The sequence below is a fragment of the Mustela nigripes genome, chromosome 17, assembly GCF_022355385.1.
Source record: "Mustela nigripes isolate SB6536 chromosome 17, MUSNIG.SB6536, whole genome shotgun sequence".
NCBI classification, from domain to species: domain Eukaryota; kingdom Metazoa; phylum Chordata; class Mammalia; order Carnivora; family Mustelidae; genus Mustela; species Mustela nigripes.
Window position 1 is genome coordinate 19684953 of NC_081573.1, and position 25161 is coordinate 19710113.

The 25161-nt window shown below is 49.4% G+C and overlaps 2 protein-coding genes across 7 annotated transcripts in view; one reads left to right on the top strand and one right to left on the bottom strand.

Annotated features, from left to right (window-relative positions):
• Positions 1 to 1196: 1196 nt before the first annotated feature.
• RGS9BP (regulator of G protein signaling 9 binding protein) lies at positions 1197 to 4057 on the bottom strand. The gene has a single exon (XM_059381296.1). The coding sequence runs from the start codon at positions 3594 to 3596 to the stop codon at positions 2883 to 2885; it is 714 nt and encodes a 237-aa protein (XP_059237279.1). The 5' UTR covers positions 3597 to 4057; the 3' UTR covers positions 1197 to 2882.
• A 585-nt stretch (positions 4058 to 4642) lies between these two features.
• ANKRD27 (ankyrin repeat domain 27) overlaps positions 4643 to 25161 on the top strand; it is a 51257-nt gene continuing 30738 nt past the window's right edge. For 3 of the 6 annotated variants that reach the window (XM_059383148.1, XM_059383152.1, XM_059383153.1), the window contains exons 1-6: positions 4643 to 4782; positions 13645 to 13776; positions 21028 to 21138; positions 23565 to 23721; positions 24460 to 24614; positions 25056 to 25115. In XM_059383148.1, coding sequence (XP_059239131.1) covers positions 13675 to 13776; positions 21028 to 21138; positions 23565 to 23721; positions 24460 to 24614; positions 25056 to 25115 — 585 coding nt within the window. In that variant the 5' untranslated portion in view covers positions 4643 to 4782; positions 13645 to 13674. Of the gene's footprint in view, positions 4783 to 6337; positions 6409 to 13337; positions 13508 to 13644; positions 13777 to 21027; positions 21139 to 23564; positions 23722 to 24459; positions 24615 to 25055; positions 25116 to 25161 lie in introns of those variants that run through there. The other 3 variants (XM_059383149.1, XM_059383150.1, XM_059383151.1) reach the window with 3 other exon arrangements.

Genomic DNA, 25161 nt, shown 5'->3' on the forward strand with positions numbered 1-25161 from the left:
GATTCTTCTTGCATCACATAGCGAAAGTTCTAGTAGGAAATGTTAGAACTCCGAATAATACCAAATAGTCCTATTGCTTAAAACTTTCAAACACAGAGTTCTTTAGGTTAACAGGTCCACAGGATAAATAGTTCATTGTAATTCAGCTTTTGTGTGTGTGTGGGTGCAACATTTTTTAAAAAAATTTTCTTTATTTATTTGACTGAGAGAGAGAGAGAGATCACAAGTAGGCAGAGCAGCAGGCAGAGAGAGAGAGAGAGGAAAGCAGGTTCCCCCTTGAGCAGAGCTCGATGTGAGGCTCAAGCCCAGGACCCCAGGATCACAACCTGAGCTGAAGGCAGACATTTAACCAACTGAGCCACCCAGGCGCCCCTATGTGCACGTGCAACCTTTTACCCCTAATTTCAGTGACCAGAGGACTCGAATTAGGTACACATCTGATTCCACATACAATTAAATACCCAAGGGTCTGCCAAGTGGGTGGAAAGGGTGACAACAAAGACATTTGTCCCAACTGCTCTCTGTGGATTATACAACACCTCATGGGCTTTTTTCAATAGATTCTGCTGAACGATTTTTTGTTGTCGTTATGAACCAAAACAACTTGGTAAGAACAGAAGAGTCACTGTATTAGAAACAAGAGAGTATAATAAAGGTGTTAAAGGATAGTTTCCAACATTGGGTCACAAAATGCCCAGCCTCCTCTCTACTGGGAAAACTGAGATTTGGGGAAGGGAATGGAGATTCTGTATTGCGATGTTTATGGGAGGGGAACTTTTGAAGGCATGAGGGGATTTCGATAAATTTTATGTCATTTCTGAAGTTACTCTGAGCAGGCTGGTGCAAAAGAATTTAAAGTGGTTCCTATTCAGATGAGGCAGAAGGTGTTTCTTTTATTAGTTAAGGTCATAAAACTTTTAATCGGCTTAAGCCCTTGTGGGTGTTTTAAGACCATTATCACAGACACACACGGAGATCCCATATTTTCACCCTGAGGTACTGTAACCTGTGTGCTGAGGAGGAGGGAAGCGAGCTGGGCTAGAAGGGTGGACCTCAGGACTGGGCACCATGGCTGCACCCCTCCTATTTGCCCTTCGAGCTCCTTTTGTGAAACTGTCATTTCCTTCCTCCTGGTCTTCTTTCCCACTTTGAGGGTAAAAATGAAAAAAAAATACCTTGTCATTTTCAGCCAAAGTCTCTGGGTTTTATTCCAAATTACCCCCCCCCCTTTTTTGGACATTTTATTTATTCATGACAGACAGAGAGAGAGAGGGAGAAGGAGGCTCCCCACTGAGCAGGGAGCCCACCCAGTGGGGTACTCGATCCCAGGAACCTGGGCTCATGTGAAGGCAGGCACCCAACTATCTGAGCCACCTAGGTGCCCCGAAATTACCTTTTGACAAGTAAATGTGTTTTCTCAGCATTATTTCCCCAGCTATGTTCTCTTTGCAAAACAGGCGGCCGGTGGTGGCACGGCTCAGCCTGGGACCCAGGGGTTTCCACCTTCTTTACTCACTGAGCAACAGAAGCAGGGGTCACCCAACCTCTGTTATGTACAGCGTGGTTCCACTAGTTTATGCTATGACCTCCTGCCTTCAAGATCTATTTTCATAATAGATGTATATTTACTAACTTAAGGGTGTAAGTAAAGACCACTGTGTTTGACTCATTGGCACGTATGACTTTGTGGCCAAATGTCCTCTATAAGAAACCGGCTTTGATAGGGCAACATATGGTTATATGGTTTTTCTTCCTCAATGATTCTTGTTTCTAAAATGCTGCTGAAATTTCCAAGTGGAAGCTGTTGCCTTCTAACCCGGTTCTGGGGCTAATCCGGTCCCACGGCATGCAGCAGTGAGGTTTACCCTCTCAGGGGTCAGTGTGAGGGTCAGGGAGCTGTGTGGCTTCCTCCAAAGCCAGCTCTCCTACTGGCCAGCAGGCAAATTCCAAGGGATAGAAAGGATTAACGGCTCCAAAGAGGATTCTGCAGCCCTCCCCCGCAAGGAGGATCTAAAACTCTGGTCTAGTTCTGGAACAAACATGAGCCCCTGCAAAGGAGAAAGTGCCTGTTTGAATAGCATTATGTCTTTCCCAAAGCTTGTGCTCCTCCCAGGCTGACCGGGAAGAGTCCCTTGCAATAGGCAAGTGGGGGCAGTTTCAATGTCTGGTTTCCTAAGTAGGGTCAGCACTTGTGGGGAAGGTCACCGAACCCCAAACCGAAATGTCTTCTAGCTGCTTTTGGTAACTAATTGATGAACTCTGCCAAGAAGCTCAATGGTGTGCCATAGAGAAAGCACTTCGAACGGACTTCGCTTTGCACACTATCCTAAGCTTAGGCCCCAAAGGATTAAGGTAATATAACCTGCTTACATCTTCTTAGTTTTGTCCAGGAAACCAAATCACCACCCACACAGCAAAACAACTCCCCCGGCCCAACTTCATTTCACCTCACCCCCCTTTCAAACTAACCCACGCAGAGAGTGGGGATCGCTGGTAGGGGTGGGGGCACCAAACACCAGACTCCGTGTAAACACGCCCCAGCAGCACACGTGGTCACCCATTAACTCCGAGGAATCTGGGGTCACCGTGGGACGGTTTTCTATTAATAGGGGATAAAGCTGCTGCATACATTAGCGGTAATGCCCTGGATGCCCGCGCAAAATTAACTCCTCCCGGGTCAGCAAGAGGAAACCATGTGCTGCCTAACACACACACACACACACACACACACACACACACACACACACACACACGGGGTTTTAGAACCCCTTCCCTTAAACGTGCCAAATCCCACTCCCATCTCCAGTCCAGGCGATTGCCGTCGTTCCCAAGGGATTTCTCCCGGGAGGGAGCGGTAGTGGCAGGAAAAAGTCGTGTGTCGGTCAGCTCAGCTTCGCTACGCAGACTGCCAGGGCCACAGCCGCCAGCAGCACGGCGCTGAAAACGGTGGCGGCCAGGGCCTTGTTCGGGTCGCAGGGCCCGGTGCGCTCCTGGACGGACACGGCGCCCACGGAGGAGACACGTACGCTGGCGCTGGACAGGAGCTCGGCGCCCGCCGTTTGCCGGGCCTGCACCGTCCAGCGGGGCACGTTGACCTTCATCTCCATTTCTTGGATCATCTCGCTCACCTGAAGGATCTCGCGCTCCAGCTGGCGCAGGTCGTCCACGTCGAAGTTGCCCTCCGCCTCGTGCCGCAAGCTGCGGACGCTCAGGGCGCGCGCTGCTACGCCCGCCGAGTCGCCCGCCACGCCTGTGCGCACCAGCGGCCGCCGCGGCGCGTGCAGCGGGAACGCAGTGCCCAGGGCCAGTGCGCGCCGCATGTCGGCTTCCAGCAGGTCCAGGCAGCCGGAGAAGGCCACCCAGAGGCGCTCGAACTCGGCGCGCTCCTCGGCGCCCAGGCCCCGGTCGCGCAGCGCGGCCGTCAACTGGGTGCGGGTGGCCACCGCCAGCTCCTGCGCCTTCTGGCGCGTCTTCTGCAGTTCCTCACGCAGGTTCTGCGAGTCCGCCGAGCCGCCCACGGTCAGCACCAGGTGGTGGTAGCATGCGGTCGCCTTGTTGAGAGCGTCCAGCAGTGCCTTGCACTCCTCCCTCGCCATGGCTGTGCGCTCCGGCGCAGCCCGGCCCCCTGCGCCCCTCTCCGTTCCACGCCCTCAGCGCAGCGGGACGCTGCCAGCCCCGACGGCGGCTCCCGGCCGAGCGGCCTGTGCGCTCCTCATGGCCCCGAGACTGGCTCGGCGCTGCCGATGTTGTCGACGAAGCCTCTGGAGACCAGCGACGTGCGCCTCTGCGGACTGGACGCAGAGAGACAGCCCAGTTAGCTATCTCCCATCCCCTCATCCATCCTCCCCCGATTTGCTCGGAGTCACACGCCTAGTTTCTGCACCTCCCTCGCCTCCAAGGAGCTCTCTGCGAAGCCCGGGTTGCGGTCCCCATCCTTCTCCAGTGCCGTCGCCAAGGCTAGCCGGCCGCCGAGCCGCGCGGTCCGCCTTAGCCACTGCCAAGGGCTGCGGGGTAGGGTTTCTTAGGATCCGCCCACCCCCTCCCGTCCTCCGAGGGCGCTTCCATCCCTTAGACAGTGGATGGGCGGGGCCCCGCGAGGGGAGGTCACGTGTGGGTTCCCCCATCTCCCCCTTCTCCTCTCCCCGTTACAGTTCGGGAATACTAGGGCTCGGCAGTTCCAACACTCCGGTATCGTAAAGACTGGGAAACTGAGGCCCAGGTTAAAAAAAGTGGGGGGGGCTAGGTCACGCGATGTCCATGTAAGTGAGGGAATTCGAACTCAGGGACCCTAACTCCCAGACCCTGCCAGCGACGGAGTGGTGTGCCTCGTAGAACTGGGCACCTCCGTCCTCCAGAGCTAGCAGTAAAGGGCAGTTCGCAGGGCGGGACGGCTCCCGGATCTCGCCATCAGGATCCAACCCACTTTCCCCGGACCAAGCTTGGACCCCACCTCTAGTGTCAGATCACCTTCGGCCCCGCCCCCTCCCGTTCCGGGCACGCGCAGTCGGCGACTCAGGGCTGAGTAGGAAGCCCTGTGCGCCGCCTGAACCCCACCCCGGCTGGGCGGACTCAATGATTGCTCTGCGCACACGTCACTCTGGATAAGGACGGCCGATCATTGGGCTGACCAGGTGCGGCTCCGCCCAACGGCGGAGTAAAGAGGTGGGCGGTGGAGCAGAACCGCTGTGCTGGGGTGGTGGGCACCGAGGTCCGAGTCCGGGCTACGGGAGGCGTCGCCGCGGCTCCGAGGAGGGCAGGGAGTGAAATTATGTAGCCTTTTAAGTAAGTGTCCTTCCTCCTGTCTCATCCCGCGCCTCCCTTCTCTTGGGACGGCTGCGCCTCGGGGCCTAGAGGCCGGGCGGGGCCCGGGAGCTGGAAGGGGGAGGGGCTCTTTCCTCTCGGCGGCCAGCGCCCCGCGGCGCCCCCAGGCTGGGCTGGCTGCCCCTGGGCGGCACCCTTAGACCCTAGTTCCTCGCTGGCTGGATCACCCCGCACGCGCTTTGAGGGTCCCGTCGTCCGCCGGGCTCTCTTTGCCCCTGGAGTGCGGGGTAGCAAAGAATGTGCCCTCTGACCCCCGCGACTACCGGACGGGCCAGAGGATGCGGGGTCCTGGGAGCTCGGACTTGCAAGCAGTGGGCGGGGCAGTCGTTCAAGAGCTGAGTGGCCTCGGTGGGTTTGCGGACCGCCTGGCGGGGCCGCTGGAGGGGGAGGATGTGGGTGGGGGTCCGGAGCCTCAGTCCATGTGGTCCCTGGGGGTGGTGAAGGCGCAGGGGAGGGAGGAGGGAATCCCTGCCTGCCAGCCTCTTGAAGCGCCGGTCTCCTGCTGGGTAAAAATTACTCCAGGAAAACTTAAGCACTAACAGATATTCCGGACTCTGGGTCTATTCAGTTCTTTTCGTTGAACATAGACTGCCCAAGGTGGGCGAGCTAGGCATGGACCCTGGAGATGTTAGGGACTTGGCACTAGCAAGTGGTTCTGGACCACGGAGCAAATGACACGTCTTCATTGAGGATTTAGGACATTCAGGGGAGGAGGGGCTGGGGAGATTGGAGGGTCTACTAGTTTGCATTCGAGCTGGGGGTTTCCAGGTTTATGGGATTCATGGGCAGAGGCTCTTATTTTGATTAGCTCACACTCCCACCAGCCCCAGAGAAGAGCAGGGGGTCTTAGTGGGATATTAGCGTTGGAGTTTACCTTCCCGGGCATGGTACCGAGGCGTTTCAGAAGATCCAGAGCGCTGGGCCCCAGGGCTGCATCTCACTTTGTGCTTTGTCTTGAATCTATAGATTTGGGGCCATTTGTGCCCGGGGTTTGGATGTTCCAGGCCTTGGCCATTCTCCATGGTGCAGGGTCTTTGCCACCCACTGACCAGATGGGGGCCTTAACAGGGAAAGAGTAGTTTTCAAGAGAAAATGGATAGAAGGAGGGAGAACCCATTGCTTTGGGGAGCTTTAAGGACAGCGGAGGGATATGAAGCTACAGAGATGGGTGTAAGGGCAGAGTGAGAGTCCCTTAATGCCAGGAAGAGAAACTGAGAGTTCATCTAGTAGGGAGTGGAGGGGAAGTCCTGGAAGAATATAGTAGCCCACCCTTTAGTCCATGGGGAATGTGCTCCAAGACCCCCAGTGGATGCTGGAATCCTCAGGTAGTACCAAACCCTATACTCCGTTTTTTTACCCCCTATACCTGCGTACCTGTGATGTTTAATATTTGAAGGAGGCAGAGTAGGAGATAAACAAAATAAAAAAATAGAACCATTATTAACAATATATGTGATAAAAGTTAAATAAATGTGGTCTCTCTCTCTCTCTCTCAGAATATCTTATTGTGCTGTACTCACCTTTCTTGTGATGATGTGAGATGATTCAGTGCCTCGGTGATGAGACGAAGTGAGGTGACCGATATAGGTATTGTCATATAATGTTAGCTGCTATTGACTTCCTGACTCTGTGTCAGAAGGAGGACCATCTCTTCCAGACCCCAGTTGATCATAGAGAAATGAAACTGTAAAGCAAAACTGAGCCTAAGGGGGACTGCTGCCCCACAGTAGACTTTAGTGTTGGAAAGATTGCTTTGCTTTCCTGTGGACCAGTCCTAGTAAGATCAGGAGGGCAGAGGCCTCTGAAGGAGAAGCGCAGGATGGGAGAAGGGACAGATGCTTGTATCTAGGCTCCGTGGCAGGAGAGCAGCTGAGGCTCTGATGTTGAGCAGATCCCGTGGGTGAGCTCTCTTCACTCTGGCTTGCCACCGGGAATCGCCCTGCTAGGCAGCTTCAGTGGGAGAGCCAACAGTCTGTCTGCCTAGGGCCTGGGGTCAAGGTCTTGGTGTGTCTTCTTGTGGCTCTTGGACTGTGTTGGCCCCAGGAGGGCAACTACTGGGTCTTTGTTATTCACACATCTGTGCACTATTAGTGTTTCTGTGGGGCCCTCCCTTTGTTTATGAATTGCCAGGATTAGGTTGGTGTCCGGTGGGTAACTTGATTCTTTTCTAGAGGAGCAGAGGAGTGTGACCAGGTGAAGATAGACCTAGAAAGGATTCAGACCCAAATCGAGGGGTGGTTGTACTCCTCCAGACTCTTCCTGCTCCTTTAGTGGTCACACCCCTCTTCCAGCTCTGAGGCCTTCCCTCCCTGTGTGATTCTCCACATTCCAGCTGTCACTGTGTTTAGCCAGCTCTGAGTATCGTTTGTTTCTGGCTTTTTTGCCTGTGCCAGCATGGCTACCTAGGGCCGGCCCTTCATCCTCCCCTGGATTTCCAGCTTCTTTGAGAGATGATGTCTCCCTGGGAGCTTGAGCTTCCTGACACCCCACTATCATGTTATTCAGTGGACAAACAGTTAAACAGCATGCCTACAGTGAGCCACGTGGCCAGGCACAGACTGGATGCTTTGAAGAAAAGCTTTTGAGAAAAATATGGATAGGATCCATAGAGAGTACAGGCCAGAAGGACATAAGTGACTATAACATCATATATTACATCATCCAGTTGCTTCCATTTGCTATGAAACAAAGATAATGCATCACAAATTAAACTCTTTGGAGAATAATGCTCATCTTTTTGGATGCAGTGTGCATCTTTTTGGATGCAGCAGTAAGTCTCGTATGGGTCTTTGGTGAGCGCCCTCACCAAAGGGTGGAAGCAGCCACAGCAGTGAGATTTCAGCTGGGAGTTTATCTCTAGAAGGCACAAGACATTCCTGTGCTGGATTCTGCTGAGCCAGGCTGCACGCTGTCACGAGATGGGGACACCTGACCACCCAGCCTCATCTGGGCTGGTGGGACGGTTGTAGACCACAAAACCACAAGTGTGCACACCACCCTCTTGAAATGTCCGGTGCTAGTTTGAGACCTTGCCTCGCTCTCCTGTTTGTAGGAGTTAAGCTCAGATAACTCATGTTCGGGGTATTTGGTATCTCAGATTAATTTTGCTGGATTTGCTGTAAATCATCCTATCATTTGTGCTTAGGCAGGGGTGGAATTTTTTTTTAAAGGAGTTTTATAAGAGGATTCACTCCTCTTTCCCATTTAATAAGGAATAGTCAGTTTACTTTGCATGTTATTTTATTTATTTATTTTTTAATTATTTATTTGACAGAGAGAGATCACAAGTAGGTATAGAGGGAGGCAGAGAGAGAGGTGGAAGCAGACTCTCTGAGAGCCCGATGTGGGGCTTGATTCCAGGACCCTGAGATAATGACCTGAGCCGAAGGCAGAGGCTTAACCCACTGAGCCACCCAGGCGCCCCTGCGTGTTATTTTAAAATATAAAACGAATTCTTGCAAGTAAAACTTGTGAGGGCATTAACCTGTGTTAAACATTTACCCCCATGTAAGAATTTCATTCTGACCTTGGGCACCTGATTGTATTGGATTCTTATATGTTTTAACTACTGGAACAGAAAGGTTGAGAAGAGCATTGGACAGTGCTCTTTGAATCCTTACTCCTGGACAGAGGGTTCAGTCATTGGCAACCAGGAGGAATGAAGTCCTAGAGAAAACAGATGAGTCGGGGCTGAAACTCATCAGGCTCTATCCCATTCACAAGCAATGCTTGCTTCAAGTCTTGTGTGTTTCATGCATTTGGACTTAATGTTTTGATGTGGCATTCAGGGGCCTCCCCTCACGCTGCTGTCCCTCTCTGACCAGACTATTTGCATTCCTGTTCCTCCCCTGGATTCATCTTCTCATCAATTAAAAAAATCTTTTATTCTTGGGTTTTCTGTTCCTGCCTTCTCTGCTGCTCTCCCTCTTAGCTTCCTTCCCTGCTGCTCCCGTCCCCAGTCCTGACCTGTGCCAGCACCGCTTTGGATTTGTTTACTCTGTGAATGCACATTCCTTGCCTCCCAGCTAGGTGGTTACTTCCTGCAACAGAGCCTGTCCATGTCACCTCCATCTTGGGTATAGAGTTGTTGGAGCTCTGAGGAGCAGAAGGAGAGCCTCTTCCCAGCTTCATTCTGACTGTATGGCCTCCTGTCTCTCCTGTGATCTCTGTCCAAGGTGTCTTTAGTTTTGCAGTCTGTCATATAGAACCGATTGTGTCAGAAACCAGAAACAATTTTGTTTTCTTGGGACTATGTCCCCAGCAAAATCACATTATCCACTTGTTCTGGTTAGGGCCTCATAGAAGGATTATTTGGGCTCTAGTAATAATTGAATTCAACAAGTCAAATACCTGAATTGTTGCAGAGCTGTCTCTGGGGTCCAGGGAGAGACTATATGTAGCCTTTTTCATGCTAGGCTCTTCCCCTAAGAGGATTTACAAGGAGCTCAGGGGCCTCCTTCAGGCAGTCCCCAGGAGGGCCTGCGGCACAGACAGTTCTGCCTGGACGAGACCCAGGGAATTCAATGTAGGGCCCATGGGGCTATCTGTCATGGTGACTTTTCCTTTGGGGGAAATGAAATATGGAATCTGGGCATCTGTGGCTTATGAAATAACCCTTAATCCAGGCATAGTTATTTTACACAGCGGGTGTAGTGGTTAGAGAGGCAGATGTTAGAATAAATTCTGACATCTGTGTAACAACCTCAAGTGGGCCAGCTGAGCCTCAGTTTCTTCATCTGCAAAACACGAGGCTCATGATACCTATAGTTATTGTGAGCACTGGTTGTAGTTGGTTGCCTGCAGTTATCATGAACATGAAGGTGGGATGAGGGTGAATGGAAGTTATCACGGTACCTGAACCAAAGATGCTCTCGAATAGTGGCTGTTTTTATCATTAGCCGTAACAGAATTCATAATGTACTTCCTTATATGTGTTGTCCTGGTATTTTCCCAAGAAGGCATGTTGGACTATTGTTACATAATAAGAAAGTAATTCAGTTTTTTATTCGTATTTCATTTATCTGATTGTGTCAAGGATAAGTTTACTTGATGCTCTTTAGTAGTTGCTAATTTTCTCTTTGAAAAAATTTTATTTATTTATTTGAGAGAGAGAGAGAAAGAGCGCGTGAGCGTGTGCACGCAGGAGTGGGGGGAAGGAGCAGGGGAAGAGGAAGAAAGAAACTCAAACAGACTCTAGATCTCACGATGCTGAGATCAGGACCTGATCTGAAGCCATGAGGCAGATGCTTAACTGACTGTAGCACTGAGGTGCCCCATCGAATTTTCTTTTTTAAGAAGAGGTCTCAGGCTCAAGCTCAGAATGTTTGGCAGTTAGTAGTATCTAGCAGAGTTTTACATAATGTCAGTTGCTTCTGTAATTTTTTTTTTAAAAGATTTTATTTATTATGGCACCTGGGTGGCTCAGTGGGTTGAGCCTCTGCTTTCAGCTCGGGTCATGATCCAGGGGTGCTGGGATCGAGCCCTGCATCGGGCTCTCTGCTCGGTGGGGAGCCTGCTTCCCCCTCTCTCTCTGCCTGCCTCTCTGCCTACTTGTGATCTCTCTGTCTGTCAAGTAAATAAATAAAATCTTAAAAAAAAAGATTTTATTTACTTATTTGACAGACAAGAGATCACAAGTAGGCAGAGAGGCAGGCAGAGAGAGGAGGAAGCAGGCTCCCCGTTGAGCAGAGAGTCCAATTTGGGGCTCGATCCCAGGACTCTGGGATCATGACCTAAGCCGAAGGCAGAGGCTTTAACCCACTGAGCCACCTAGGCACCCCTGTTTCTGTAATTTTTTAAAAAATATTTTGTTTTTATTTATTTGAGAGAGTGAGAGAAAGAGAGAGCACAAGTGGGGGATGAGGTGGGAGAAGCAGACTCCCCTCTGAGCAGGGAGCCTGACACAGGGCTTGCTCACACAGCCCCAAGATCATGACCTGAGCCCAAATCAAGAGTCTGATGCTCAACCATCTGAGCCATCCACATACCCTGGAGTATACTGTTTTTCATATTTAAAGTTGTAATAAGGGTTCTTCTAAAAATAAATTTTAAAAAGAGAGTAGGTATTTAAAGGACTATGTCAAACACTTAACAGTAGGGCCATTGTGTGCAGTTACTGAAGGTTATAGCATAGGTGCTGTGCCCGGCAGAGAGAGATATTGGCAAACTGGGGCTGATAGACAGTCTGTGAGCTACTTACCAAGCCGTGTGCCCTGGCACAGGGCCGTTGTACCCACTGGGAAGACGGGTGCCTTTTTCTAATTCTCACCAAGACCCCATGTGGGCCAGCAGTACGTGGTGGTCTGTTGGTATGCAGTATGGCAAAAATACTGAGGCAGCATATAAACGGGAGTCCTCAAGACAGGTGTTTGTATTCTCCATTTCACCCTTTGAGATGGAGGCTCAGATGCTTTTTCTGTGCCCATTTTTCATATTTATCTCTGATAGCTCTGATAGCTTGGGGAAACTACACTCATGGTTGGTAAATGGAGCAGACCGGGGCAGTGAAAGCCCCATTCACAACAGGAGAGAATCTATACAGAATACACAAATAATGTTTAATAAAAGTTATGTATACTGTGTTTGATTTAACCAGAGGACATTGAAGAAGACATATGTGGAAAGTCATACCATGTCCATGGATGATGAGATTCATTATTATAAAGATGTTGGCTCTCCAGTCCATAAATTTAGTGCATTTTAAAAAAAGACTATTTATTTATTTGGCACAGAGAGAGAGACAGTGAGAGAGGGAACACAAGCAGGGGCAGAGGGAGAAGGAGAAGCAGACTCCCCACTAAGCTGGGAGCCTGAGGTGGGACTTGAGCTGGGATCCTAGGATCATGACCTGAGCTGATGGTAGACACTTAATGACTGAGCCTCCTAGGTGCCCCAGTTTAGCGCATTTCTAATAAAAATCCCGAAAGGATTTTTCATGGAATTGAGGAACTGATTTTAATTTATGATATTGCAATAAATTAGGAATAACCAGATAATTTTGGAGAACAAGGAGGGATGCCTTTCTCTATGAGATACCAAAGCTTATTATGAAGCTGTAGTCATGTAAACTAATGGGGTCTAGCTCTGCTCTGTCCAGTATAATAGCCATGTGGCCTGTAAGCCCTTGAGTGTGGCTAGTATGAATTGGAAAGTGAACGTAAAGTACACACCAAATCTTGAAGATTTAGTAGGAATAAAAAAGAATGTAAAATATGGGGGCACCTGGGTGGCTTAGTGTGTTGAACCTCTGCCTTCAGCTGAGGTCATGATCTCAGGGTCCTGGGATCGAGCCCCACATCAGGCTCTCTGCTCAGGGGAGCCTGCTTCCCGCCCCCCCCCGCCTCTCTGCCTACTTGTGATCTCTCTCTCTGTCAAATAAATAAAATCTTAAAAAACAAAGAATGTATAATATGCCATTAATAATTTTAAAATATGGATCACATGTTAAAAGTATAATATTTTGGATATATTAGGATAAATATACTGTTAAAATTAATTTCATCTTTGCTTTTTCGTATGGTTACTAGAAAATTTTAAATATGTGATTATGCATGGTGTATATAAAATTATAGTTCTCATATATTCGTTGGATGGCACAAGACTAGACTATTGAAATAGAGGAGAGTTCAGAAACAGGCCACACATATATGGAAACTTGGGAGTATAGCAAAGATAGCTTTATTGGCCAGTGCAAAAAGGATAGACTATTCAGAAAATGGGACAGTGGGAAAATTAGCTTATGCCATGGACTGAATTTTTGTGCCTCCCCATTCATATGTTGAATTCCTAATCCTTAATGTGATGGTATTTACCAGATCAGAGAGGGCACAGGGGGATTCTAGTCTTTTTTTTTTTTTTTTTTAAGATTTTATTTATTTATTTTAGAGAGAGGCTGAGAGGGGGAGGAGCTGGGGGAATGGGAGGCCATCTCCAACAGACTCCGCACCGACCGCAGAGCCCTGTGTGAGGCTCGATCTCATGACCCTGAGATCAAGACCTGAGATGAAACCATCTGTCAGACACTTACCCAACTGAGCCACCCACGCCCCACCAGTCTGTTCCAATATTCTTTATTTCTGAAAAGAAAATCTGAGGCAAACATGGCAAAATGCTGAGATTGGGTAGTTCTGGGTGGTGGGTTTGCATTATTCCTCTGTATTTCTGTGTATGCTTGACATAGTTCGTTAAAATATATGCATATCTGGGACGCCTGGGTGGCTCCGTGGGTTAAGCCACTGCCTTCAGCTCAGGTCATGATCTCAGGGTCCTGCAATCGAGTCCCACATCGGGCTCTCTGCTTGGCAGGGAGCCTGCTTCTCTCTCTCTCTCTCTCTCTCTCTGCCTGCCTCTCCATCTACTTGTGATCTCTCTCTGTCAAATAAATAAATAAAATCTTTAAAAAAATATATATGCATATCTTTAAAATATAATTTTGGTCATGTAGGATGTTCTAAAAATAGCCATTTTTATTTTTTGCAATGATTTTGAGTTTGACGAGTTTTTTTTTTTTTCTTTAGATTTTACTTATTGGAGAGTTATGCGCGTCAGTGCGGGGAAGGGCAGATGGAGAGGGAGAAGCAGGCTCCCCGCTGAGCAAGGAGCCCCATACGGGGATCATGATGCTCCTGAACAAGCTTTCTGAACATGATTTTTGCAGTTGACCAGTAAAAAAGTCATCTTGGAATTGGTGGGTTATCTTTGATATTTCCCGTAGAGCAGAATAGTACATGTCAGAGATGCGTTTTAGAAACTGTCAGATTAGGACTTTTTTGTGTTATATAAATCTGAAAGTGGTCATTTACTGCTTTTTCTCCCCTTGTCCAGGAGACTCTCTTTGCCCCATCTGAAGTCCATATGGCTCTGTATGATGAAGATCTCCTGAAAAATCCTTTCTATTTGGCTCTTCAAAAGTGGCGTCCTGACTTATGCAACAAGGTGGCCCAAACCCATGGCATTGTAAGTGCATCGATCCCGAGGGTCGTCCTTCTCCAACAGGTGTGGACCAGGCAGTGTGGATAAGGCCAGAAATGCCGTAAACTTTGTTTAAGCTTAGAGGGAGTCAGTTACAGACCTGCTGAGTGTAACAAGCGCCAGACCGTGCTCAGTACGAGAACGAGCAAAGAGGGACCACCATGAGCTGCCTCCTCCAGGAAGCCTGTTGGCTCTGCACCAGCCTCGGGTATAATCCTCTCTCTGTTGACACCACTGACCACCCCCGTGGACATTGATCTTGGGGTATTCGTCTGTTTCTCTCTTTCTACGTTGACCTTGAGAGCTGCTTGAGGGCAGAAAGTGTATCGGCATCACGGGTCCTTGTCTGTGAGGTGTGTGCTCACTCGCATAGAATCCGGGAACATGTGAACACATTCGTGTGTAGCTTTGAAAGGCATTTCCTAAAGTGGAAGAACCGGTGATCTAATCGAGGCATCCAGATGGCAGGCTGAGGGGCACACATGAGGAACCACAGTATGTCTGTGGGGCCATCTGTTGCCTGCAGGGTGGCGGGCTCTTCCCTCGTGGCGTTGGTGGCCGTCTGGTGCACACAGCCCCGCGCCACACAGAGCACTTGCTGCCTTTGTGTGGCTGCTTTTCTGTTTGGGGGGGGGGGTGTTTCTTGCCTTTGTGTTTCTTTTTTATGTGTTGTCCTCTTCTCGTACTGTGTTTCTGCTTCGTGGCCAAGGATTTGAACTAGAGGAGAAGTCAGTTGTAGCTCAGGTTCACTTTGGGTTATCAGGTGCCTTGTCTGGACACCGGGAGCTGACTTTCACTTTGCCCACTCTGTCCCACTCCCACCACAAGCCTGCTTTTTCCAGGTTCCTTCTAGTTTTTAGGATTGGTTTTGTGATTCAGAATCAGTTTGTGATTGTGATTTGTGATTGTGACTATGATTCAGTTTTTCCCAGAATTACTTTACTTTGGCTTTTAGAGGTCATAAAGTTCAGTGTGTGTGTGTGTGTGTGTGTGTGTGTATGTATGTGTATACATGTATACATATATATACACACACACATATATATGTGTGGGTGTGTGTGGGTGTGTGTATAAAAAAACAGTTGGAGAGTATAGCTGTTTCCAACAAGAAAATAAAAATCATACAAAGTTCACCAGAGACATTATCATCTGTTCATTTCACAGTAGTTATGAAGTGCTCCTCTGGGGAAGGTACCATGTTTGATGGGGAGGGTTTAGCAAAAAATGGGAATAAACATCACCATCTTTACCTTTATAGAGCTGAAATGCTATTGGGAGAGATGGTCACGCTCCGAGCAAATACCTACTAATTACAGTTGTGGTACGTGTCCCAGAGAAGAAATACAGGATACAAAGCAGTCATGTTAATGGCAGGGGTCGGGGGGCGCTAAACAAATTTGGGAAATACTCCCTCCCCATCTTTGTTCTATAACATTTTAAAAAATGCTGTCTGGAGAAGAGCAGACTACGTGTAACTTTCTCTTGCTCTTTAAGGATGCTGCGCTGTGGGGGCGCTTAGGTGACTCAGTCAGTGAAGTGTCCGACTCTTTTTTTTTTTTTTTTGAAGTGTCCAACTCTTGATTTTTAGCTTAGCTTAGGTCATGATCTAAGGGTCATGAGATCGAGTCCTAAGTGAGGCTCCATCCTGGGGGTGGAGCCTGCCCAGGATTCTTTCTTGCCCTCTGCACCTTCCCCCCAGCTCATGTGCACTCACTCGCTCTTTCTTTCTCTGTCTAAAAAAAATAAAAAAAAAAGTGCCACACGGTGAATATGGTGAGGGTCCTGTCTGTCTTGCTCACCACTGTGTTTTCAGGAAGATGCTTTCCCAGCTGCAAGTAGTGGAATCCCGCTCAAGTTCACCTCAACGAAAGGGCAATTTTGAATAAGAACTTTGGCCTCTTGGTTACCTTCCTTTTGGCCACACTGAGGAACAGGAGAGTCTTCTTAAACTGTGCCATCTGAGTTCCCAGTGGTGTCCTAGGTCCTTTCTCTGGCCCCTCCTGGGATCTGCAGGGTCCACGGGGAGCTGCCGGGGGCCACACTTGGCAACACTGACGTCGTGGCCGTCAGTAGGTGGGAGAATCCATGAGGCCGACTCTCAGCAGAAGTGTCCGTGGGCAGGAGCCGGCTACTGCTGCCCGACTCAGACCAGTCCAACGTTGATGGCTAGCTCCTGCCCCTCCTGGCTGTGTGATGGGGGCTCCCATTCCTCCTGGTCTAATCCATTAATAGTGCCCCATCCACGTCTGTTGGTGGAATGAAAAAGAATATTCCAGTCACCTCTGGAAGAGTACACATCATTTCTGCCACCACCAAGGGATCTGTATCTCCTCAGCAGGTGAATGCTGAATTTCTTGGGGCCTTGCTATCGGGCCAAGTTTGGCTGCCTTTGAATCAGCCCTGGGAACCAGACTCATTTAGTGGGCTCTAAAATACTGAGAAATCATCAGTTTTAAACGTGTGTCCCTCCCCTCCAGGGTCAGCTGCCCCTCACACGTCTTCTTAAAGCCCAGCTCGCTGGCCACCTATCCTCACAGATAGTCTGAGTGGCAGCCGAGGATGCAGCTTGATTGCTCCCCCCGCCTGCCCCATCACTCCTTCAGGTTGACTTCCTTCCAGAACTTTCCTTTGGTTGGCATACGTGTGCATTCAGGCGGGTGCTTCCCGCCATCACCTGCTCTCTGACTGGACGGGGTAAGCTCCTTCTCCCCGTGTTCCCCAGATTCCAGCCACAGAGGCCTGTAACACCCCCACACCGCTTCTACTAGTCACTCTTGTTCTATTTAATTAGCACCCAGCTAATTATATACTGTTGTTTCTTCAGTGTGGGCTGGACAAGCCTGCTGCCTCCCTGGGGCTCTTGTCCATGAGGTGGCAGGGGGAAGGTCCTCCAGGATTCCCAGGTAGATTAGGGGTGGGTCCATTTGCTTATAGGAGAAACAAAAACTACAAAGGGAGTTTAAGTTTTTTCCTCTGAATTTGGATTTTTTGGAAAGATTTATTTATTTTATTTGAGAGAGAGAGCGCGTGCATGGTGGGGACGGGCAGAGGGAGAAAGACTCTCAGGCAGACTCCCCACTGAGCACAGAGCCCAACACGGGGCTTGATCCCATGACCCTGAGATCATGACCCCAGCTGAAATCAAGAGTCTGAGTCTCAACTGACTGCCTCACCCAGACGTCCATGTTGTGATCTTTTAATTATGGGGTATGTAGGCTTTTGAGGGCTAGCCTGGGAGCCCGTCAGCATGTCTTCTAAGTTCCAAAGAACTTCCAAGTACAATACCTAGATGGGCCAGCTAAGGGCACTGAGGTCCATGTTCTAGTTCTTAGGATTTGTTTGGCATAGATCCAGCCAACAAACAATTTGTTGAGCATCTGCTAGGAGCCAGGCACCGTGCCGGGTTTCCAGGATTGAACAGATGAGTGGAGAACGCTGCGTGACTTCAGGGAATTCCAGAAGCTGGCTGTTGGTCGCTCAGAAGAACGGCGGGTGTCAGGACAGAAATCAACCAAATGCTGTGGAATGAGGAGGGGACCCTGGAGTAGTGTCACAAATGCTGATTATTGCTTCTGTTCTACTCTCTTTCCTTTACGGTTATTGAAGAATTCTTTTTAAAAAAAAAACATTTTTTTTTAAACTTTTTTTTAAAGATTTTATTTATTTATTTGACAGACAGAGATCACAAGTAAGCAGAGAAGCAGGCAGAGAGAGAGAGGGAAGCAGGCTCCCAGCTGAGCAGAGAGCCCGATGCGGGGCTCCATCCCAGGACCCTGGGATCATGACCTGAGCCGAAGGCAGAGGCTTTAACCTACTGAGCCACCCAGGCGCCCCTGAAGAATTCTTTATAAGGGACTAGAATGAAAAGTTTTATTGTTAAGCTTTAAAATAAGCAGGTCCCCCACTTACAGTCTACTCGGAGGCTCCAAACTTTGTGTCCTCCACATAGGCCGTAGTGCCCCTGACATCTCCAGAAGGCTGAAGCACCGTCTTGGGAGAGCCCTGAAGGCACTTGCACTTGACCCCATCTCCTATGGACAGCTTCCTAGCTGCTCCAGTCCCTAGCTCCAGTCCGGTCCCCAAGGGCTGGCATCCTCACCCTCCCTCTCAGCCAGAGAGCCCAGCCTCTGGCCTCTGCTTGCAAAGAACTGCTCCGGGAGGTATTGTCTGCCTGAAAACTGGCAGTGGAAGAGTGGGGGACCTTGATATTGGAGGATCCCTATTCACTCAACAAACATTGATTGGGCACCTACTGAATGGCAAACAGTGAGATTGGTAACAGGGATACAGTGTAGCAGGAACCAGTCTTACTTTTAAGTAGGAAAGCAGAGAGTTAGGGAGGCAGAGAGGGAGGCAGACAGCTAAACAGCTGGGGTGAGGTTCTGCAAAGCACCTCAGAAGTCCCTGGTCTCTCACTGGAGTCTGTTACGACTCCTTCATCCACAGAGCAGGTGTAGGACCTTCTCTGGGCCTTCCTGAGTTTGGGTGTTAAACACCCCCGAGTTCTGGTTCATGGACTTCCTGTGCCCTTGGCCAGCCCCCTGGTCCCCAGGCTCTTCTTCCTTTACTCCCTGGGCCATGAGGAGGTTGCTTCCCAGTTCAGGCTTATATTAAGGCCCACCTTTTCTTTCTTTCTTTTATTTTTATCTTTCCCCCCTTTTTAAGTTTCACTTTTAGTAAAATTTAAATTATTTTAATCAGATTTTTAATTTTTTAAAAATTTTAATTCTTTTATTTGACAGAGAGAGCACAAGTAGGTAAAGCGGCAGGCAGAGGGAGTGGGGAAGCAGGCTCTCCACTGAGCAGGAAGCCCAATGTGGGGCTCCATCCCAGGACCCTGGGACCACAACCCGAGCCGAAGGCAGCCACTCAACCAACTGAGCTACCCAGGCGCCCCAGAACGATTTTTTTTTTAAAGAAATAATCTCTATGCCAGACTTGGGGGCCAAACTATGACCCCGAGATAGAGAGTTGTGTGCTCTAGCGACTGAGCTCAATTGCAAACATACGATCCAAGTAGAAAGGGTAAGATAGTGAGCCCCATGCACCTGTCACCCAGCTTCAGCTGTGATCCATTCGTGGGCACATCCCAGGTCATTTCTACCCTCTCCTGCCCTCCATGCTTGGACATTGGATTATTTTGAAGCGAATCCCAGAAAATTATGTCGCCTTGTGATACAGTTTCGTCTGTAGATACGTAGGAATGTGTCTTTAAATGATAGGGACTCTTAAAAAAGGTAACCAACCACAGGGGGCGCCTGGGTGGCTCAGTGGGTTAAAGCCTCTGCCTTCAGCTCAGGTCATGATCTCAGGTTCTGGGATCGAGCCCCACATCGGCCTTTCTGCTCAGCGGGGAGCCTGCTTCCCCCCTCTCTCTCTGCCTGCCTCTCTGCTTGCTTGTGATCTCTGTCAAATAAATAAATAAAATCTTACAAAAAAAAAAAAAAAGGTAACCACAGTACCACGAAGAATGTTGACAAAATGAGAGCTAAAACTTTCCCCAATCATTCTTCAGTATTGTCTGCCATCTAGTCCCTGTTAAGATTCCCCAAATCATCTCAGTTGTCCGTTTCATGAGGGGTTTGTTCAGAGCAGGACCCAGAGGAGATCCACACATCACACTGGACGGTGTTTCGTCCGTCTTTCCCCATCACCGCTGAGCTAAAGTGAAGTGCACAGGGCGCGTGGCCCCGGGTGTGAGGCGTGGTCAGCGTTGACATACTGGTGGCCTTGGGAAACCGTCTCCACAGTCTTCCACTGCTTTTTCGTTTCATCTTCCGCTTTCCTCGTTTTCTTTCTTTGTGTCTTTGCAGTTCGTTCTTCCGGGTTCGTCTTCCTGGAGAGTTTCCCTGGGTTCTGGCTCTTGCCGATTGCAGTCCTGGGGCTGGTGCTGATGGTGGTCCCCTGTTCACGATGCTTCCTGAAACTGATAGTTAGATCGAGATGTTGATTCTTTGAGGAGGGGCCAGGCCATTTTGTCAACATTCTTCCAGCCTCAAGTCCCTCCTTCCGCTCTGAGACACTGGCCGGTTCGTCTTGTGGGGAGAGGCCACTAGAGGCCACGCCGCCCTTCCTGCACAGCCTGAGGAAGCCCCGGGTGACAGCGGCTCTAAAGGCTGCTGGGATTCACCGGGTCCTTGCAGAGGGAGCTCCAGTGGGCTCGGGGCTGAGCCTCCAGCACTGGCTCCAGGAGGTGGCAGGAGTTTGTGTCAGGGCGGTGAGACCCCGACAGGTTCCTTAGCTCCCTTGAGCCTCAGTTTCCTTATCTGTAGAATGGGGCTATTGCAGAAGCTGGCTGCCTCTCAGATGGAGCCCGCCCCAAGGATGGAGTCTAGTACCCCCAGATATCTTGGCAGAGGTGGGGATCTGTCCTAGGAAACCCTGTTTCTGTGGCTCCTATTACAAACTATAATTGCATCTGGGCTTAGAAAAAATAGCTGAGAAAAAAGACCGGGAAGGAAATTGTCTTCAAGGGGCAGTGTTTCTCCTCATTCAGGTGGCAGGATTATGTGTGACTTTTTTTTTTTTTTTAAAGATTTTATTTATTTATTCGACAGAGAGAGATCACAAGTAGGCAGAGAGGCAGGCAGAGAGAGAGAGAGGAGGAAGCAGGCTCCCTGCTGAGCACAGAGCCCGATGCGGCACTCAATCCCAGGACCCTGAGATCATGACCTGAGCTGAAGGCAGCGGCTTAACCCACTGAGCCACCCAGGCACCCCGACTTTTTTTTTTTTAATAAATATTTTATTTATTTATTTGGCAGAGACACAGTAAGAGAGGGAACACAGCAGGAGAAGTGGGAGAGGGAGAAGCAGGCTTCCCGCTGAGCAGGGAGCCCGATTCGGGGCTCGATCCCAGGACCCTGGGATCATGACCTGAGCCTAAGGCAGATGCTTAACAACTGAGCTACGCAGGTGCCTACATGTGACTTTTTAGTTTGACTTTTCTCTTCTTTCCGAACTGCCCTGTCTTCCTCTGGAGTTGTTCCCGAGTCTGTTGAGAATAGACTGGGGCACCTGGCTGTGGGGGCGGGGGGTACCCAATGGGTGTGGGAACAAGCCTGGAGGGGCACCGTGCCTGGCCTCTGCCCAGGTTGGGGAATCGCGGCTTTTCCACCAGGATGTCTGTCACCCTAGTTGCTGGGTTCCGTCTGCCAGTAGCATTCCAGGTGGGGGGTGTCCAGCTGGAGCTGTGAGTGGCCCCTCCCGCACTCTTCACTCTGCCTACTGTTTGCAGGTCCTGGTGCCCTGCAAGGGAAGCTTGTCGAGCAGCATTCAATCCACTTGTCAGTTTGAGTCCTACATTTTGATCCCCGTGGAAGAACACTTCCAGACCTTAAATGGAAAGGTATTCACTTCTTTGTGGGTCAGCCAGGGTCCCTCACTCAGTGTTTGGAAGTCGGTGGGGAGGGCAGGGGGTCCCACATCTTTCCCTGTCCCTGCTGTGATAAATAATGGCTCTGACATTGCCGGGGGAGGGGGTGGGTTGGAGGGCCCCCTGCCTTTGAGGAAAGAGGAGGTAGTAGCTGAGCAGGGCCTGGCTGGGCCTCTGCCTGGGAGGATGGGTGGGGAGGGGTGGGGAGGGTTAGGGAGGAGTTCCTCAGCTCAAGGGCCTCCTGCTGGTAAGTCAGGGATTCTCTGGAATATCTCATGGAGGTCCTGTCTCTAAACCTGTTTTATCCCCGTGCTCTTGAGAGCTCATCAGTTTCTTGGCCACAAACAGGACATCCGGGATGAATTTTAACTTTTTAAAAAACATTCTTAAAAAAATATGTTATTAAAACTTAAATTAGGCAAAACAACAAAAAAACCACAGGTGTGTTATTAAAACTTAAATAAGCCAAAGGATGAATACCCAACTTTTCTATCAACATGGACAGGACTGGAAGAGATTATGCTGAGTGAAATAAGTCAAGCAGAGAGAGTCGGTTATATGGTTTCGCTTCTTTGTGGAGCATAAGGAATAGCATGAAGGACATGGGGAGCTGGAGAGGGGAAGGGAGTTGGGGGAAATTGGAGGGGGAGACGAACGTGAGACTGTGGACTCTGCAAAACAATCTGAGGGTTTTGGAGGGGCGGAGGGTGGGAGGTTGGGTGAGCCTGGTGGTGGGTATTATGGAGGGCACGTATTGCATGGAGCACTGGGTGTGGTGCATAAACAATGAATTCTGGAACACCGAAAAGAACTTTAAAAATAAATAAAAATTTAAAAAAAAAACATAAATAAGCTGAAAAAAAAAAGCATTCTTTTGAAATCATCTCAAACCTAGAGAAAGCTCTAAGAACTCAACTCTGCTCTTCCCCTGGTTGGTCAGCTGTGAGCACTTTGGCCACATTTGTTTTTATCGGTCCCTTCCCCCTCTCCCCGCCACAGTAGTACTGCTTTTTCTGAACCTTTTTCGGAAAAAGTGAGAGTGAGTTGCAGACACTATGTCCCTTTATTCTAAAACATGCATTTCTTGCATAACTACGCAGAGTGAGTGCACTCAGGAAAGTGAACTGTTCAACACGCTGTGCTCATACAAATCATGTTAATTATACAAATAATATCCTTTTGTAGATTTTTTTGGTCTTTTTAGATCCAGGGTCCTGCAGTGCCTTCAGTTGCTGGTGTTTTTAGTTTCCTGTAACTTGGCGCAGTCCTTGGGCTGTCTTTGTCTTCCATGACACGGACGGCTTTGCTTTGTACACTCTCCCTCAGTCTGGGGTTCTCGGAGGTTCCCTCGTGGCTGGGAGGGCGTTTTATCACTCCGTGTGTGTCGTGACCAGAGACATATGATGTCAGTCTTTCTCACTGTGGATGTTACCTTTGGGTAACATTGGGGTCCACATTTTCTTAATTTTTTTCAACACTTTTTTTTAACTTTTTTCTTTTTTAAGATTTTATTTATTTATTGGACAGACAGAGATCACAAGTAGGCAGAGAGGCAGGCAGAGAGAGAGGAGGAAGCAGGCTCCCCACTGAGCAAAGAGCCTGATGCGGGGCTCGATCCCAGGACCCTGGGATCATGACCTGAGCCGAAGTCAGAGGCTTAACCCACTGAGCCACCCAGGCGCCCCGACATTTTCTTAATTTTTAAGGGGAGGTAGAGAGATTCTGGGAGGGGGATGTTCTATTCCTTGCCAGAACTGGCATGGGGCCAGGTGCATTTGGTGAGTGCCTCAGACCTGACAGTCAGGGATTGTGTGGGCCTGTGCCGGGAGAGGAGGGACAGGACAGGACACGGGGTTACCTAGACACCAGCCTGGCGGTGGGGGGTGGAGGGAGTCAGCAGCCCTGTTCGCCCTGCCAGTCACTGTTAGTTTGTTTTCTTCGGGGAAGCCAAATCTACAAGGAGAACAGAGGAGTCGGGCTTATCACATCTCATCCGCCTGGGCACCCCAGCTGTGGCCAGAGTGCTGAATGTGGCCGGGACAGCAGCATCCCTTCCCCGCCTGCGTCTCCTTGCAGCGCCAGGCCATTCCAGGAGGGCCTTCTTCCTCCTTTCCCAGAGGGTACAGGTTTTCTCAAGGCCCCAAGGACCAGCTTAATGCATCTCTGTCCCAATATTTAAAAAGGATCAGCTGTAGCTACAGTGTGAACAAAGAGGAAAGAAAACATTTTAGTATCAAAAAGTGAAATGGAAGAGTGTTCATGCCCCCCCCCCCCCCGTCCTGGTAAAGCCCCACTGAAGCAAAGGAGGGCAGGTCGGAAGCAGTGCCCTATTGGGGGCCAGCCAGGGGGCTCGTCGGTCACCGCTCGCTGCTGCTGCAGTGACTGTTCTCTTGTTCCAGGATGTCTTTATACAAGGAAACAGGATTAAATTAGGAGCTGGATTCGCCTGTCTTCTCTCAGTGCCCATTCTCTTTGAAGAAACTTTCTACAACGAAAAAGAAGAAAGTTTCAGCATACTGTGTATAGCCCATCCTTTGGAAAAGAGAGAGAGTTCAGGTATTCTGGGAGAAAACCCTTTCCCCCTGATTTGGAGAACGGTGTTCAACTTCCTCCTGACATAGCTGTTACAAACGTCCCATAAAATATTCAAGAGCCCACGAGAAGCCTGCCTGACTTTAGAGTAATTCCCCAGAGCTTAATCAAAAAGTCATCTTGAGCTAAGACAGTGGGACTGGGGGCTGCTGTGTATGGTTGCCCAGGTTGGGCATTACACAATTCCGGAAGGTGATATTCATTCAGACCTCTGTGTAAATGTTGCCCACTGGAGTTTGTGCAGGGTGGCAGCCCTGGCTTTGACGCTGGGCCTCAATGTTAGAGCCAGCTCTTAACGTCATTATTGCCCACCCAGCCCCACTGTTATGTCTCTTTGAGAGCTCGTTATTTTTAATAAATAATAATTCTTCAGTTGTTCCAGGAAATTGAGATAACAATGTGCTGAATGTACTCTGAGTCCTGTATTGCCAGGAATCCGGGCTTCCTCACCAGAGCCTCTTAGGTCATCCCTACGGTCTCAGATTGTTTTCTCCATGGAAAGGGCTTCAGGAGGGCCAGGCTCTCTGGACCCTGAGCTGTGCTGTAATGAGGCTGTTTTTGTGCAGTATCTTGAAATAATTCCTGTCCTCTGCTGGAAGATGGGGCTCCAGACCCTGGGGGAGCAGGGCAAAGGATGTGGTACTTCCCCCATTAGGAAACTGGGAAGGCTTCGGCCAGCTTGACCCACTGTCTCTTTTTCAGAAGAGCCTTCAACATCTTCAGATCCGTTTACCCTGAAAACCATTGAAGATGTGAGAGAGTTTTTGGGAAGACATGCAGAGAGATTCGACAGGAGCATTGTTTCTTTCCAGCGAACATTCAGAGAATGTGAAAGAAAGAGCCTCCGTCAACACATAGTCAGTAGCTGTGTCTTGCTTTGCCAGGGTGTCCTGGCTCAGGCCGATTCAAGAACACAGGGGCTCCTTCCCAGTGTACCCTGAAACTTTGCTGCCTCCCCTGTTGGAAGCCTTGTTTAAATGTTTCCTTCTAACAATAAAACTAGTAGGAGCCCCTGGAGAAAACTTGAACATGACAGTGTATAAAAATGAATATTGTTATCACATGTGTGAATCCCAAGGGAAATTCTCTCTTCCCCTTCATGCATCTACACTTAAGAAAGTTGAAAAAAAAAAAAATCACATGACTTATTTGATAAGCCTGTATCAGGACTTAAAGCTTGTCCCCCGGGAAGTACATCTGGCAACGTGTTCTCGCTCTGGGACGTGTGGCATGTTTTGGGTTTTGTGTTGGGGGCCTTGGGTCCTGAGTGACCTGTCTCTCTGCTCTGGGTTACACAGGACTCAGTGAATGCTCTCTACACCAAATGCCTCCAGCAGCTTCTGAGGGACTCTCACCTGGTAAGCTTCAGGACTTCCAAAAGACAGAACTGCAGTTTGCTCACGT